Source organism: Aythya marila, assembly GCF_965140915.1.
Source record: "Aythya marila genome assembly, chromosome: 5".
In the NCBI taxonomy this organism is placed as follows: Eukaryota; Metazoa; Chordata; class Aves; order Anseriformes; family Anatidae; genus Aythya; species Aythya marila.
Genome location: NC_139046.1, coordinates 53,436,564 through 53,451,579, shown reverse-complemented (window position 1 = coordinate 53,451,579; position 15,016 = coordinate 53,436,564). Strand labels below are relative to the sequence as shown.

Genomic DNA, 15,016 nt, shown 5'->3' with positions numbered 1-15,016 from the left:
GGAAGGTGGGGTGGAGTGAGGGCATGGGGGTGGCTGCGGGGGGAGTGAGGCGCATGCGCAGAGAGGGAGGAGGGAAGGAAGGGCGGGGTGTGGGCATGAGGGTGGCTTCGGGGGTGGAATAGCGCATGCGCAGAGCGGGAAGGGGAAGGAAGGGCAGTGCGGGCATGGTGAGTGGCTTATGGGGGCAGAGCGGCGCATGCGCATAGTTCGCCATGTTGGGACGTACCATATAGAAACGGGGGGGAACGTACCACGTGCGAAGGGAGCCCCGGGCACGGGATTGGGGCGGGAGCGGGACCCCAAAGCTCAGCCCCGGGGCACGGGAACCCTACAGGGGAAAGGGGGTGCCCAGGCACACCCAGCGGGGATTTGGGCGGTCGTCCCGGGGCTGGGGGCTCGCCCTGAGCACCCCCGGGTGCCCTCCCCGCGGCCGGGGGCAGAAGGCAGCAGAAGGCAGGAGCCCGAGGCAGGGCTTTAATAAGAAGCGGTACAAAAAGGGGGCTGCGAGAAAAGGGGGCGGGGGCGCTACTTGAGGTCCATGAAGCGGATGTCCATGATGAGGAGGAAGTTCTTGGGCAGGGGGCGAGGCGCGGGCGAGAGCACGGTGAAGACCTGGCGCTCCAGGTCGACGCCGGTGACCACGATGAAGCCGGCCACGCTGGTCTCCGAGATGTTGTCGTCGGCGCTGTCGGCCATGCTGACGCTCAGCAGGTGGTGCACCATGTCCCTGCCCGGCGTCACCGGCACCAGCTTCAGCTGGTTGTCCTCCTGCGACATCCCCAGCGGCAGGCAGGAGTCCGGGATGGTGGGCGCCCCCACCTTGTAGATCTTGACGTCGGAGAACTTGACGTCGAAGGCGTGCGGGTAGAAGCAGCCCCGGAAGCCGTAGAAGTACTCGCGGATGCGGTCGTCCCGGCACTCGCGGCGGAAGTCCTTGGAGCGCTCCACCACCCCGCCGGATTTGGGGAGCAGCACGGTGCGCACGAAGTGGGGCAGGTCCCTCTTGAGCTCGTTGTAGAGGCGCTCCTGGTCCAGCACCACCACCACATCCACCTCGAAGGCGGAAGCGGCGTGCACCAGCGCCTGGTAGCCCGAGCCCTTCACCCAGCCGCACGTGTTGATGACGCAGCCGCTCACCGAGGCACGCCGGTTCACCTCGCAGCGCTGGTTGAAGACGTCAGCCAGGCGGGACGTGATCTGCGGGGCAGACGGGGAGAGCTTTGGGGGCACAACGGGAGCTGGGCTCTTCCCCCTGCCCCCCCTCGCTCCCCACAGCCAGCCCTCACCTCACCGTGTCACCCCAAATAACCTCCTTGACTTCAGCGTCCCAAAACTCACCCCCCAAAAACCTCTCACCATCACCTTTGGGACCTGCTCTCAGGGTGTGCAACCCAAACCATGTCAGTTCTGATGGGGGTGGGCAGGAGGCCACGCCACGAGGCTGTGTCCCGTTCTTAGGGACAAGTTGACCATCAGCAACGTCCCTAAATGTGCTTGGCAGGTTTATTTGCTGACACAGGAATGATGTCTGGCTCATGGACAACCCCCTGGGGGGAAATCCTCCCAGTCAGCTGCCAGGCTCGGTGCTGGAGCCGTTCCTAAATCACATTACAGGACCTTAAGGGTGCTCAGCCACACCAGGAGAGCTGCTCCCCGGTATCCCACAGATGGGACAGGGGCAAGAGCAGAGCTGAGGACAGCTCCGGGCCAAACAAGGGCCTCCAACTGTCACCAAGCAGCAGGTGCAGCAGGACATTGCGAGTCCAAATCAGCTTCTATGTGCTTTTGTGGGATCTCTTTCTGCCCGGGGGCTCTCTGCTCGCAGACAGCCTGGCTGAGGGCAGCGGGAAGGGAAAGGAAGCCACGCAGCTTCAATCCTAGCAGAGCTGGCAGGGCCAAGCTCCTCGCTGTGGGCTGACACCTGTGCTGAGCCTCATGTCCCAGCTCAGCCAGGCACAGCCACGGTGTTACACAGCACCAAAACCAACGGGGTGACCCCAGACTCACAGAGGCGGGCAGGGATCCCCTGCCCTGCTGCAGGTGGGGCGAGATCCCTGGGGCTCACCTTGTTGTAGAGCTTGATGTTGGTGCCCGGCGTGGTGGAGCCGAAGTGGTAGACCAGCGGGGCCTGGAGCGAAAACCCCTCCTCCACGTCCGCCGGCCGCTCGATGTAGAGGGCGCCCATGGTGCCGGGGATGGAGACGGAGCCCTGGCCCACGTCCAGCTCCACGAAGGTGGGCCGGCGGCCCAGGCGCACGGCGTAGTTGAGCAGCAGGCGGCACACGGTGGACTTGCCCACGTCGGTGGGGCCCACCACCATGACGCGGGGCCCCCGCTCGTCCTCGCGCTCCGCCTGCCGGCGCATCTGCTCCAGGGCCGTGTGCGTGTTGAGGTAGAGCAGCATGGGGGTGTCCTTGGACACGTAGGCCACCTCGGTGCGCCCGCTGAGCTGCACGCTGCAGCCGTGCCAGGTGAAGACGGCCACCTTGGCGCCGGCGTCGAAGGTGAACTTCTTGTTGCGGGTCAGCTCGGTGCCGAACACCTCGGCCATGCCGGTCAGCAGCTCCATCTGCACCGTCTGCGAGGCCTCCACCTCGAAGCGCAGCTCGGTCTCGCGCTCCAGCTCGAACTTGGCCACCTGCTTCTTCTCCTCGCCGCCCTCCTCCGCCATCTTGGCGCCGGCCCTGAGGGGGCTGCAGCGCCGGGGCCTCGCCCCTCGCCCGCTTCTGCTCCCCCCGGGCCCCCTCGGCTCCCCCGGTCCCTTCTCAGCCCCTCCGAGCCCCCCTCAGCCCCCCCGGGCCCCTCTGGGTGCCCCCTCCCGGCTCGGGGTCCCGGCCCCCCCCAACATGGCGCCCCCCCTCTCGCCTACCGGCGCCCTGAAGGGCCGCGCGCCGCGCCGGAAGTGAGGTCTCTACAGCCCGCCGGGAGGCGCGGTTGCCATGGCAGCCGCGCGGGGCATTCTGGGTGTTGTAGTCCGGGTGCTGCCCCCACGATTAATTAGCATCTCATTTGCATACAGCCCCCCCACCGGGGGTCTGTAGCCCTGATAGGGGCTATCTATCACCGTGTGCTCCCCCCCGGCTCCATTCACACTGTGTTTGCACACCACTCGCGCACAGCCCTCCCCTCCCTGCACCAAACTCATTTGCATCTCATTTACATGCCCCTCCCCGGGGGGCCCTCTGCGGGGAGCGGAGGCTGGGGGAGGGGGGACCCCGAGAAGGGGGAGGAGACCCCGAGGTGACACCCACAGCCCTGTCTCTGCAGCATACCCCTCGGGGGTGACGTCATGGTGGTGACATCATGGTGGTGACATCACAGCAGTGTCAGCACGGCGGTGACGTCACAGTGACGTCACGCGGGGGGGGGATGAGTCACGGTGCCGTGATGCAGTCCCCGGGCGTGCGGTGCCCCCCCCACCCCCACCCCCCTCCATCCCCACCCCCCTCCTCCCGCCCGGTGCCGGCACCGGGGACGGCGACACCGGGGACAGCGGGGACAGCGGGGACAGCGGCAGGCGGTGAGCACGGCACCGGCCCCCCCGCACCCCCTTGGACCCCCTCAGACCCCCCCAAAACACCCCAAAACCCCCCTACACCCCCTTATCCCCCTGCCCCCCCCCATGTCCCCAAGGGGGACACACCAGGGACTGCCCCCCCCTGCACACCCCGTGGGGGGGGTCCCAGCGCTGCCCCCCCTCACTTTTTTCCCCCTTTGCAGGTCGCCCCCCCCATTTCCAGCCCCTTCTCCCCTTGGGGGGGCCCCGGCGCGGGAGGAAAGACGGCTCTCAGCACCCTGCTGCGCTGCTTCCCCTGCCAGCGGCTGTGCGGGGGGTGCACGGTGCCCCCCGCGCCCCCCCGGCCCCCCGGGGCCCTGCCACCCTCGGTGCCACCGCCGCCAGCCCGCCGCCACCTGCCCCCCGCCGCCTGCCTGCCCCCCAGGACCTTCCACAGCTACCTGCCCCGCTCACACCGCACCTACAGCTGCGTCCACTGCCGGGCACACCTGGCCCGCCACGAGGAGCTCATCTCCAAGGTGCCCCCCCCGCGCTGCGTCCCTGTCCCGTCCCCCCCGAGTGTCCCCATGGGGTCCTGGGGTGCCGAGCATCCTCCCCTGGGGGGGGGGGCTGGTCCCTGTGGTGCCGGGCATCCATTTTGTGGGGTCCCCGGGGCGGTGAGCAACCCCGCGTGGGGTCCCGGGGGTGGTAGGGGGGTCGCCGTACCCCCCCCCGTGGCGGTGCCCCCGGGGGACGCGGTGGGGTCGGGGGTGTCCCCGCTGGTGACTGGTGTCCCTGCAGTCCTTCCAGGGCAGCCATGGCCGTGCCTACCTCTTCAACTCCGTGTGAGTACCGCGGGCACCGGGGTACTTGCCCCGAGGGGCTCAGGGGACATTGGGGAGGGGGACGGGGACACCCCCGGCATGCCCACGGCTCCCGGCTTTGCGCAGGGTTAACGTGGGCTGCGGGCCAGCCGAGCAGCGCCTGCTGCTCACCGGGCTGCACTCGGTGGCCGACATCTTCTGCGAGAGCTGCAAAACCACCCTGGGCTGGAAATATGTGAGTTGGCCCGCGCCCCCGGCACCCCTAAATCCCAAATCCTGGGCTATATGGGGGTGGGGGGGGGTGTCTCAGGCTGCCCTCCCCCCAGGAGCAGGCCTTCGAGAGCAGCCAGAAGTACAAGGAGGGGAAGTTCATCATCGAGACGTCGCACATGGTGAAGGAGAACGGCTGGGACTGACGGCACGCCGGGGGCACCCCGCGGCACCCCGCTGTCGGGGTGGCAGCGCGGTGTCCCCCCCACCCCACAACTCCGCACCTTCCCGGTGCCCTGTGGTGGGGGCACCCTGCCAGGGCATCACAGGGCCCATCACCAGCACGGGGGGAGGCTGCGGGCAGCTTTTTTAGGGGAATAAAAGCTTTTTTTTTTATAGGAAGGTGCCAGGTGTCACCCCCCGACACTGCTGCTCCCCCCTCGCTTAGCCCCGGCCCTCCTGGGGGACACCTGGCACGTGCCCAGCGCTCCCCCAGGGCGTGCTGGTGGTGATAGCCCCCAAATTGCTACCCCAAATAGCCTAATAGACCCCCCCCTCGTTGCCTTCCGCCCTCCAACAGGAGCCGTGCAGGGGGGCAGAGCATTTATTGGGGCCCCAGGCCCGGAGCTGATGGGGTGACTGGGGGCTGGGGGCTCTGCGGCACCCCAGGGGGCTGGGGGTTTGGGGGGGGAGGAGGAAAGGGAGGGATGGGAAGGGGGAAAATGGGATGGGTGGGGTGGGGTGGGGTGGGATGGGTGGGGTGGGGTGGGGTGGGATGGGATGGGATGGGATGGGATGGGATGGGATGGGATGGGATGGGATGGGATGGGATGGGATGGGAGGAGGGGAGGAGGAAGCAGGGAGAGAGGGAGGGACAAGGGAAGGAGGGAGGGAAGGGGAGGAGAGAAAAGGAGGGAGGAGAGGAGGAAAGGGGGAAGGAGGGAAGAAAAAGGGACGGATGGGATGGGAAGGGGGGGAGAGGGATGGAAGAAGGGAGAAGAGAAGCAGGGAGAAGGAGGGAGAGGAGGGGAGGAAGGAGGGGGCCGTGCCCCCCGTGGGGCAGGCGTCAGGGCTGGGGGTCGCTGAGGCGCCCCATGAAGAGGGGGACTTCGCCGGCGTGGTCCCAGATGACGAAGAGGAAGGGCTGCAGCGCCTCCAGCAGCAGGGCCGTGCGGGCCACCGAGGTGGCCATGGCCCCCGCCGCCTCCACGCCGGCCTCGTCCAGCGCCAGCACGGCCCGGTGCTGCGCCGCGTCCACCGCCACCGCCGGGCCCCGCGCCAGCCCACACAGCTCCGCGTCCAGGAACAGCCCGTAGTCTGCGGCACCCGGCCTCAGCACGGACACGGGGACACGGGGAGGGGGACATTTGGGGGCGTGGGGGACATCGGGGACCCCTCCCGGGTGTTATAGGGCCGGGCGACGGGGGGTGCCTTACCCATGTCGTGGACCAGGGCCACCACGTCCAGGGCGAGGTCGAGGTACACGCGGGGCAGGGCGATGGCAGTGGCGCGTGTCGGGGTGCCGGCTGCCCTCCGCAGCAGCGCCAGGAAGGTCGGGGGGTCCAGTGCCCGCTCCACGGCCCCCAGTGCCTCCGGGGCTCCCCGCGGCACCAGCACCACCAGGCTCAGCCCCTCGCTCAGCTCCAGCCGCCCCACCTGGGGGATGGAGCCTCGGGTCACCACGGGGATGTTGGGGACATCCCACCCCAAATCCCGTGGGATTGATGTCTGGGGGGGGGTGGGTACCTGGACCTGCAGGCGGGAGTCGGTGAAGGAGGCCACGGGGTACTTCTTGCTGGTCATGGTGGGCACGGACACGGGCGGGAGGCCGTGGCGCAGGAAGGGCAGCGGCATCGTCTGCTTGGCCTTGAACGGCGTCTGCCAGCGGGCTGCGGGGACACGGGACCGTGGGGACAGGGCGTCGTGGGGACGGGGGGTCCCAGCAGGGCAACGACCACGCGAGCACCCTCAGAACCCAAAGAGCAGATCCCGGGTGGCTCCCGGGTGGCAGCAGCATACCCTGGAAGTGCACGGCGCTGAGCAGCACCAGGCGCGGCTCGGGGGGCAGCTGTGCCAGCAGCTGGGGCAGGCGGCCGCGGGTGGCCTGGCGCACCCAGGCGTTGATGCGCTGCAGGTCCAGGCTCTCGTTGCCGCTCAGCTCCCGCGGCAGGGCCTCGTAGAAGCGCAGCGACTCGTTCAGGAAGCGGGGCCGCAGGGACAGGGCTGCGCAGCGGAGGGGCACGTCAGGAGGCTCTGCGTTTGCCCCCATCCTTGCCGCCCCCCCGCTGGCACCCGGCTCACCTGGGTGGTGGAAGATCTGCGAGGCGGCCAGCAGCCCGGGCACGGCGGCCAGCTGCTGCAGGGCTCCGTGCACGCACTCCGACCCCGGTGGGTAGCCCAGGACGGCGGCCAAGCGCTCCTGGGTCTCACCCCGAGCACCTGCAGGTGACAGCGAGGCTCAGCGGGCACCCACAGCGGCACCCACGGGTGCCAGGCTGGGTGGCGGTGCCCACGGAGCCCCTCACCCAGCAGGAGGTGCGACAGCCCCAGGGCCACGTTGAGGGGGGAGAAGAGCAGGTTGGCGCCGGGCTCGGCCGCCTCCGCCATGTGCCGGTAGAAACGCACGGCGAAGGTGCCCAGGGCCTCGGCCACCGCCGCCCTCTGCGCCCCCGTGGGTGCCCCGCAGGCCTCGGGGGGGTCCTCGTCGCCGGGGCACGGCGGGGTGCTTGTGCTCAGGGTGCCGAAGGGATCCTCGGTGGTCCCGGGGGCAGCTCCTGCTGTGCTCCCGCTGGTGGTGGTCCCGTGCTCCTCAGGTGCTGGCCCTGGCTCCTGGGTGTCCAGGGGCTCCTTGCTCTCGAGGGTGACGTCCAGGGTGGGCTCCTCCTCGGGGCTGGGCGCAGGCGGGGACGGTGTCCCCACGTCCCCCAGAGGGGCTGGGGTGGGACGTGGGGACACCGTCTGTGCCGGCTGCAGGGTGCCCAGGCTCAGCGTGCTGGGAGAAGCTTCCGGCGTGGGGACCTGGGCACGGGGACCCCGGTGAGGGCGGGCAGGGGGGCACCCGGGGGTGGGGAGCCCACGTCCCTGGGCCACACTTACCGGGGTGACAGCGGCAGAGGCTGCGGCCACCACCCACAGCAGGGGCAGGCAGACCCTCGCGGTGGCCATCCTGGTGGGCAAGCACTGGTCACGGCTCCAAAGGGCACCCGACGCCCCCACTCCAGCCCCTGTACCCACAAACCGTGCACCCCAGCCCCCCGAGCCCCCTGCCCAACATCCCCCAGCAGCCCTGGGCGACGGAGGGGGCCGCCCCCGTCCCACCTGGGTGCCAGTGGGGTGCTCCCCGAGTGTCCGGCCGGGCGCTGGGGGGAACTGGCCGGCCGCAGCCCCGCGTGGTTAAAGATTAAGGAGGGCGGGAGGCCGGGGAGGCTTCCCGTAAATCAGCCCCGGCGGAGGGAGGGTGCAGGGGGGGCTGAGGGCCGGGCTTGGCGGGGGCACCCGCGGTCAGAGGTGCTGACCCCACATCGCCCGGCCCACCCCACAGCGGCTGGAGGACCTGCCCCCCTTATGGGGCACCCACTGGGAGTTGGGGTAGGGCAGCCTACCCACCCAACGACCCCTTTTCCGTGCCCCCCGAGGTGACAAGGGACAGCCCAGCCACCCAACGGCCCCATCTTTATGCCCCCCGAGGTGCCAAGGAGCAGCCCAGCCACCTATTGCCCCATCTGCCCCCCCCGGCCCCCATGTTCAGGGAGGGGCCACAGCCTCTTACCCCACCCCCAAAGGGGTGGCCTCGGGTGGGTCCCACCCCGAGGTGCCCAACGGGACACCCAGCACCCGGCACCTGGCACCCAGCACCGATGGCCATGAGCAGGAGGCTGGCACGGGTGGGTGGGGGCACTGGGGGCGGCACGCTGGGTGCCCACCCCAATGGGGTGGGGGTCCCGGTACTGGGGTGCAGCGGGGCGGTATTTGGGGCAGGGGGTTGTGGGGGGTGCTGGTGGCATTTGGGGGGTGCTGGCCCCGAGGTGAGGGTGCGGGGGGGATCCTGGTGCTGGTGGGTGTCAGTGGGTGTCAGGGGGTGTCAGGGGGTGTCGGTGGGTGCCAGGGGGTGTCAGGGGGTGCGGTGCCAGGAGGGTCCCAATGCCGGGGGGTCCCAGTGGGTCCCAGTGCTGTGGGGTGGCAGCGGGTGCCATGGGGTGTCGGTGGGTGCCGTGGGGTGCCGTGGGGTGCCGGTGGGTGCCGACTTCCAGTTTCGTTTCCCCGTCGGGGCGTGTACTGGGGTGGCCCCACCCCTAATCTCGTTCCCCCCCCCCCCGCAGGACCTGGAGGAGGCGCGGCAGTGGAAGGGGGTCCGCGATCTGCAGCTGCTGGGGGGCGACGTGCTGCGCTGGGGGGGGCTGCTGCTGCCCGTGAGTGGGGGGCCTGGGGAGGGCCTGGGGGTGGGGAGGTCACGGGGGGGTCCTGGGGGAAGGGGGTTCTGGGGGTGTGGGGGGATACAGGGGAGGTCCTGGGGAGGGGGGGCTCAGGGGCGTGAGGGGTGCACAGGGGTGCCATGGGTGCGTGGGGGGTCCCAGGGGTTTTTGGGGTGCACAGGGGTCCTTGGGGACACGGGGGGGGTGTCCTTATTGTGGGAAGCACTATGGGGCGGCTTCCCCTGGGGACACCGTGCAGACTGGGGGGGATGTGGGGGCAGCCAGGGGGCTGTGGGTGGGGTTCCCACCCCCCCATGGGGCACACGGGGCTGCGGGTGCTCCGTGGGGGCTGTCCAGGGGGGATCCCCTCCGTGCCCGGGCGGCACTGGGGGGCTGAGACGCCCCGCTTTGTGCCTCAGAACAACCCCCCCTACAACATGGGCGCCTTCCGCTTCGAGCTGGTCTTCTCCCCGCACCACCCGCTGGCCCCCCCCCGCGCCAGGCTCCTGACCAGCATCTACCACCCCGGCGTGGGCGAGGACGGCAGCGTCTGCCAGCCCCTCACCTCCCTTCACTGCTGGCAGCACACCACCTGCGCCGTCCACGGTGGGTGCCGGGGGCTGGGGGGTGCCGGGGTGCGGAGGATCCGGGCGCTGACCCCCCCCAACCCCCCGTGTACCCCCCGCAGTGCTGCAGGACCTGCTGCTGCTGCTGGACCACCCCGACAGGGAGCGGGTGATGCGGCTGGAGCTGGCCCGCGAGCTGGGCGAGCAGCCCGAAACCTTCTGGCGGCGTGCAGAGGAGCACACCCGCAGCCACGCCGAGCCGCGGCCAGAGCCTCCCGGGTCCTGAGCTCAGCTCAGCACCCCGGCCCCCTCCTGAGCAACCCCGGGGCCTGGGCATCGCCCCCACTCCATCCATAAAGTAATTAATTTATTCCCCCTGCTGCTTCGTCTCCGTGAGCCTTCAACACCACGGGGTCCCTGAAAAATAGAGACGAGGCCGGGCACTGCAAACCTTTACTGCCGGGGGGACGAAACGCTGGGGCGGGGAGCGGGGTGGGCGCTGGGGGCCGGGGAGGGGGCTCAGCGCTTCTTGGTCTTCACCAGCCCCTTGGCCACCAGGCTGCGGTACAGCTCCTGCACGTAGGTGTAGACGCACTTGGCGTCGGGCACCGCCAGCCGCAGCATGTCCTCCACGTCCAGCAGCGGGGCGCAGTCGGCCCGCTCCCTAAAATCATGGCATCGGAGTCATGAGGGTTGGGAAGACCCCAAAATCACCTGGCCCAACCGTCCCCTACCTCCGATTTCCCCACCAAACCCCATCCCCAAGCACCACGTCCAGCCTCTCCTTGAACACCCCCAGGGACGGTGACCCCACCACCTCCCTGGGCAACCCGTCCCTACACCTCACTGCTGTTTCTGAGCAGAAATGTCCCGATTCCCACCCTGACCCTCCCCGTGGGGCCAAGTGCCACCATCCGGAGGGGACGGGGACGGGGACGCACTCACTCTGCGGTGGCGAAGGCCAGGGTGAAGTTGTGCCGGCGGTCCTGGGGCTGGAGGCTGCCGTAGTCGAAGGCGTCGGGGAAGAAGCTGTGGATGAGGGCGCAGAAGGCCAGGCCGCTGCCCCAGCTCCCCGTGAAGTTCTGGATGTCCACGTGCTGGGCGGGCAGGGGGGGGTCAGGGTGCCGGCAGCCCCCCCGGCCCCCCGCCCCGCCGCCCCTCACCTGGTAGCCGCGGGTCCTGGCGCGGCACCACTCCAGCAGCATGGCCTTCACCGAGCCGGCGCCCCCCGGGCGCTTCAGGTGTGGGGCCGGGCCCTTGGCTGCCCTATGGCCGACCCGCTCCGTGGGGTAGTGCACGGTGTCCCCCGTGGGTTCGTTTCCCTCATGGGGCCCTTCCCCAGCAGCCCCGTGCCCCACGTCCCCTGTATCCCCCTCTGCCACATGCCCCATAACACCATTCCCTCCCCAACTACTTCACGCACCCCATTCCCCCCCAGCCACCCCATTGAGCCCCCACTGCCCCCTGTCCCCCCCCCAGGCCCCACTCACCCTCCAAACTTCTCCAGGATGGCGCTGCGCCCCTGTGCCTTGGCACTCGCCCGTGGCCGCCCCACGGCCACCACCCTGGGGGGCACCCGGTCCCGTGGCCCCCCTGGGGACGCAGCCCTGGGGACACAGGTGTGGCCACCGTGCGTGGGGACGGGGGCACCGCTGGGGGTGCCACCGATGGGGACAGCCGGGTTTTGGGGTCCCACCCCCCGGCTCTCACCTCTCACTGCCTCCCGAGCCCTCAGCGCCAGCTGTGGGGGAAATCAGAGGGGTCAGTGGGGTGGGAGGGGGCACCCCGCATGGGGACACCCCCTGGGGGCACCCTTGGGTGGGGGTCCCAGGTTGAGGGGCATCCCTGGGCTGGGGACAGAGCCTATAGGGAGGGGATGTGGGGATCTGTAGGGGATTTATAGGGGATCTATAGGGGGCTCCAGTGTCCCTGCCCAGTACGGCCCTTACCTGTGGGGGATGTGGGGGACACAGGGGACAGGGGAGACGTAGGGGACATGGGGGATGTGGGAGAGAGGGGGGACGTGGGGCTGGCCGCCCCCTCGGTGCTGGGTGAGCAGGGGGGGAACTCGGGCCACAGCTCGTCCTCCTCGTCCTGCAGCCAGGTGGGCTCCTGCCGGGCACAGGCGGGGTGGCAGTGGGACGTGGCACCGCGTCCTGGCCCTCTGTCCCCTGTCCCCAGCTGTGCCACCCCGCTCGTGTTCCCTCTCACCTGACGGCCCCGGGGGCCGCCTGCAGCCGCCGGCTCAGCCTTCTCCTCCGCCTCGGCCTCTCCCCCAGCAGCCGGTGCCGCTGGGGGCTCCTTCACCGCTGCCTCCCCATCGGCCTCGCCCCCGGCAGCCTCCGCTCCCCCGGCCTCGCTCCCGGCTCCTTTCGCAGCCTCCCCCTCGCCCCCATCCCTAGCGGCCTCCTCCGTTGCCTTGGCCTCGTCCCCAGCACCCTTTCCAGCCTCACTCCCGGTGCCCTTCTCTGCCTCCGCCTTGGCCTCACCCCCATCTTCTTCTCCCTTGGCCTCCCCCCCGTTATCCTTTGCAGCCTCCACCTTGGCCTCTACCCCGTTATCCCTTGCTGCCTCCACCGTGGCCTCCCCCCCCCCACCCTCTTCTCCTTTGGCCTCCCCCCCGTTATCCTTCGCTGCCTCCTCCTTGGCCTCCCCCCCAGCCTCCGCCGCCCCCCCAGGAGGCTGCGTGGGGTCCCCCATGTTGGGGGCAGTGGATTTGGGGTCTCCGTGGGCAGGGTCTCCATGGGGCTCCATGCCGCTGCTGCGGGGCCGCAGGGCTGTCAGCGGGGGGCTCGCTGTGCCCCCCCCCAGCCTCCCCCCACCCCGAGCTCTCCCCCACCCCATTGCCCCCTCTCCCCCCTATCCCCCCCATCCCAAACCCTGCCCCGTCCCCCTCCCGTCTCCCCCAAATCCTCTCCCCATTCCCCCTCCCAGCCTCCCCCTGGCCTCCCCCACCCCACCCCACCCCAATTCCTCTCCCCATCCCCTTCCCCACTTCCCGACACCCCCGTCGCCCCCCCAGCTCCCCCGGCCCCCAGCCCCCTGCCCCATATCCCCCCCCAAGCCGCCCTCACCGTCCTCCGGGCTCCGTCCCGGCCTCCCCAGCCCCGTCCCGGCCTTGGTGGCCCCATCCCGGCCCCCGGTGCTATTTGAGCACCGCAGGTGCCGCCTTCAGTCAGCGGGGCCGGGGGGAGCGGGGGACACGCTGTGGGACGGGCGAGGAGGGGACACGGCCGCGTGGGTGGCAGCAGGATGGCCAGACGGGGGGGACAATGGGGACACAAGGGGACAGCGGTACCCCCATGGGGTTTGGGAAGGTCGGGGGGAAATGGCACATGGGGGACATGGGGGGAACACAGGGATGTGGGGGGCACAGGGGGACACAAGGAGAATGGGTACAGGGGGGATATGGGGCACATGGGGGGGTCACAGGTGTGGGACATGGGGACATGGGGACATTGGGGGGACATGGGGACACATGAGGGGACACGGGGGACATGGAGTGCACAGGCACATGGGGGACATGGGGGACGCACGGGGGGCAGTGGGGACATTGGGGGGGACATGGGGGATATGGGGCATGTGGGGGGACATGGAGGGAGACGGGAGACAGGGGGGACACAGGGGAATGTGGTTGGACATTGGGGACACAGATGCATGGGGGGACATTGAGGGACATGGGGAACATGGGGGACATTGGGGGGACAGGGGGGACATGAGGGGACATAGGGGACATGAGGGGACATAGGGGGGACATTTGGGACATGGGGGGACATCGGGGGCACGTTGGAGGACATGGGGAACATGGGGAACATTGGGGGGACATGAGGGGGACATGATGGGACATGTGGGACTTTAGGAACTTGGGGGGACACTGGGGACATGTGGAGGCATTGGGGGGACACGAGGGGACATTGGGGAGACACTGGGGGGACATTTGGGCCATTGGGGGCACACTGGTGACATTTGGGACACTGGGGCCCAGCCCCACACGCGGGGGCCGAGCGCCGACCCCGTCCCCGTGGGGCTGAGGGCGGGCAGCGCGCCTCCCCTCCCGCTTCACCTCCCCGCGCCCCGCCCCTCGATCTCCGCCCTCTCATTGGCCGGGCGACGCGCCAGTCCCTCCCCTCCCGGCTCCGATTGGCCGGCGGGGCGGCGGCGGGGCGGGGCGGGGCGGCGTGCGGGCGGAAGCGCGTGGGGCGGCCGCTTCCCGCCGGGGGCCGCCATGGACCCGCTGCGGGCCCAGCAGCTGGCGGCGGAGCTGGAGGTGGACATGATGGCAGACATGTACAGCCGGTGAGGGGGCTGGGGGGGCTGGGGGGGCTTGGGAGGGCTGAGGGGTCCTGGGGGGGGCTGAGGGGTCCTGGGGCGTTAGGGATTGGGGGGGGTTGAGGGGTTCTGGGGGGTCCTGGGGGGGTTGGGGAGGGGGTTTTGGGGGGGGGGCTGGGGTTGGGGGGGGCTGGGGGGTCCTGGGGGCTCTTGGGGGGCCTGGGGGGGCTCGGGGGAGCTGGGGAGGGGGCTGGGGGGCTAGGGATTGAGGGGGGAGTTGGAGGTTTTAGGGGGTCTTGGGGGGGCTGGGGATTGGGGAGCCTGGGAATGGGGGGGGGGCTGGGGGGTCCTGGGGGGGGCTGAGGGGGTCCTGAGGGTCCGGGGGGAGCTTGGGGGTCCTGAGGGTGCATGGGGATTGGGGAGGGGCTGGGGGTCCTGATAGGGTCAGGGATTAGGGAGCTGGGGGTCCTGGGGGGGACTGAGGGGGGCTGGGGGAGCTGGGGGGCTGCAGGGAGTTAGGGGGTCTTGGGGGGGGCTAGGGAATGGGGGGGGGTCTGAGAGGCCCGAGTCAGGGGACACTGGGGGGGCTGGGAGGGAACTGGGGGAGCTGGGGGCCCTGGGAGGCTCTAAGGGTCTTGGGGGTCTTTAGGGAGACCTCATTTAGGGGACACTGGGGGTGCCTGGGGAGGAATCTGGGGGTCCTGGAGGGGCTGGAGGAACTGCGGGGTTCTGGAGAATGGGGGGGTCCTGAGGGGGTTTGGGGGTGCTGGGAAATAGGGGGGACTGTGAACACTGGAGGTGCCTGAGGGATTGGGGGGGGGCTGCTGGGGAACTGCCTTTACCTGGGGGGGCACAGGGGGTGCTGGGGGGCACTGGGGCACGTGGCGGGGCTGTGACAGCGTGGTGCCGCGCAGGATGACGCAGGCGTGCCACCGCAAGTGCGTCCCCCCCCACTACAAGGAGCCCGAGCTGTCCAAGGGCGAGAGCGTGTGCCTGGACCGCTGCGTGGCCAAGTACCTGGACGTCCACGAGAGGATGGGCAAGAAGCTGACGGAGCTGTCGCTGCAGGACGAGGAGCTCCTCAAGCGCATGCAGCAGGGCACGGGCACCGCCTGACCCCCCCTTTGTGTGCGTGTCACCCCCCTCCCCTTCCCCCACTAATAAACTGGAGGCTTTGGGGCCAGCTGGCTGCTCGCCTCGCCCCCCAAACCCACCCTGCGCTGTTTTGTCAAGGGTTCG

At 70.1% G+C, this 15,016-nt stretch overlaps 6 protein-coding genes across 6 annotated transcripts; 3 read left to right on the top strand and 3 right to left on the bottom strand.

The window, feature by feature from the left end:
- Positions 1–446: 446 nt before the first annotated feature.
- On the bottom strand, positions 447–2,746 carry CLP1 (cleavage factor polyribonucleotide kinase subunit 1). The gene is made up of 2 exons (XM_082762152.1): positions 2,066–2,746; positions 447–1,197 (listed from the first exon to the last, which is right to left on the bottom strand). The coding sequence occupies exons 1-2, from the start codon at positions 2,669–2,671 to the stop codon at positions 526–528; spliced, it is 1,278 nt and encodes a 425-aa protein (XP_082618278.1). The 5' UTR covers positions 2,672–2,746; the 3' UTR covers positions 447–525.
- Positions 2,747–3,303: 557 nt separating this feature from the next.
- Positions 3,304–4,903, top strand: YPEL4 (yippee like 4; the record flags this gene model as incomplete). The annotated part of the gene is made up of 5 exons (XM_082761373.1): positions 3,304–3,348; positions 3,721–4,035; positions 4,298–4,341; positions 4,447–4,555; positions 4,647–4,903. 5 exons carry the CDS (start codon positions 3,304–3,306, stop codon positions 4,734–4,736), a joined length of 603 nt encoding a protein of 200 aa, XP_082617499.1. The 3' UTR covers positions 4,737–4,903.
- A 219-nt stretch (positions 4,904–5,122) lies between these two features.
- SERPING1 (serpin family G member 1) lies at positions 5,123–7,925 on the bottom strand. Its single transcript, XM_082760610.1, has 8 exons — positions 7,849–7,925; positions 7,627–7,696; positions 7,056–7,548; positions 6,832–6,969; positions 6,550–6,753; positions 6,277–6,419; positions 5,967–6,186; positions 5,123–5,847 (listed from the first exon to the last, which is right to left on the bottom strand). The coding sequence occupies exons 2-8, from the start codon at positions 7,693–7,695 to the stop codon at positions 5,597–5,599; spliced, it is 1,518 nt and encodes a 505-aa protein (XP_082616736.1). The 5' UTR covers position 7,696; positions 7,849–7,925; the 3' UTR covers positions 5,123–5,596.
- A 128-nt stretch (positions 7,926–8,053) lies between these two features.
- On the top strand, positions 8,054–9,943 carry LOC309878305 (ubiquitin-conjugating enzyme E2 L5-like). The gene is made up of 4 exons (XM_082760611.1): positions 8,054–8,414; positions 8,850–8,939; positions 9,362–9,548; positions 9,631–9,943. The coding sequence occupies exons 1-4, from the start codon at positions 8,271–8,273 to the stop codon at positions 9,792–9,794; spliced, it is 585 nt and encodes a 194-aa protein (XP_082616737.1). The 5' UTR covers positions 8,054–8,270; the 3' UTR covers positions 9,795–9,943.
- Positions 9,944–9,974: 31 nt separating this feature from the next.
- SMTNL1 (smoothelin like 1) lies at positions 9,975–13,735 on the bottom strand (the record flags this gene model as incomplete). The annotated part of the gene is made up of 8 exons (XM_082761372.1): positions 9,975–10,172; positions 10,454–10,605; positions 10,672–10,774; positions 10,999–11,115; positions 11,219–11,249; positions 11,458–11,620; positions 11,720–12,269; positions 13,572–13,735. The coding sequence occupies 8 exons, from the start codon at positions 13,733–13,735 to the stop codon at positions 10,028–10,030; spliced, it is 1,425 nt and encodes a 474-aa protein (XP_082617498.1). The 3' UTR covers positions 9,975–10,027.
- TIMM10 (translocase of inner mitochondrial membrane 10) lies at positions 13,682–14,986 on the top strand. The gene is made up of 2 exons (XM_082760556.1): positions 13,682–13,804; positions 14,692–14,986. The coding sequence occupies exons 1-2, from the start codon at positions 13,734–13,736 to the stop codon at positions 14,891–14,893; spliced, it is 273 nt and encodes a 90-aa protein (XP_082616682.1). The 5' UTR covers positions 13,682–13,733; the 3' UTR covers positions 14,894–14,986.
- The last annotated feature ends 30 nt before the right edge of the window (positions 14,987–15,016 follow it).

Bases quoted from the DNA above. Each gene is read 5' to 3' on its own strand.
- LOC309878305 (XM_082760611.1), top strand. From the start codon at position 8,271: ATGTTCAGGGAGGGGCCACAGCCTCTTACCCCACCCCCAAAGGGGTGG. The intron at 8,415-8,849 runs GTGGGTGGGGGC...CCCCCCCCGCAG, and splicing joins TGAGCAGGAGGCTGGCACGG to GACCTGGAGGAGGCGCGGCA. The intron at 8,940-9,361 runs GTGAGTGGGGGG...TTTGTGCCTCAG, and splicing joins GGGGGGGGCTGCTGCTGCCC to AACAACCCCCCCTACAACAT.
- SERPING1 (XM_082760610.1), bottom strand. From the start codon at position 7,695: ATGGCCACCGCGAGGGTCTGCCTGCCCCTGCTGTGGGTGGTGGCCGCA. The intron at 6,754-6,831 runs GTGAGCCGGGTG...TCCGCTGCGCAG, and splicing joins GCAGATCTTCCACCACCCAG to CCCTGTCCCTGCGGCCCCGC. The intron at 5,848-5,966 runs GTAAGGCACCCC...CGGGTGCCGCAG, and splicing joins GGCCCTGGTCCACGACATGG to ACTACGGGCTGTTCCTGGAC.
- TIMM10 (XM_082760556.1), top strand. From the start codon at position 13,734: ATGGACCCGCTGCGGGCCCAGCAGCTGGCGGCGGAGCTGGAGGTGGAC. The intron at 13,805-14,691 runs GTGAGGGGGCTG...GGTGCCGCGCAG, and splicing joins ATGGCAGACATGTACAGCCG to GATGACGCAGGCGTGCCACC.
- CLP1 (XM_082762152.1), bottom strand. From the start codon at position 2,671: ATGGCGGAGGAGGGCGGCGAGGAGAAGAAGCAGGTGGCCAAGTTCGAG. The intron at 1,198-2,065 runs GTGAGCCCCAGG...TCTGCCCCGCAG, and splicing joins ACATCAAGCTCTACAACAAG to ATCACGTCCCGCCTGGCTGA.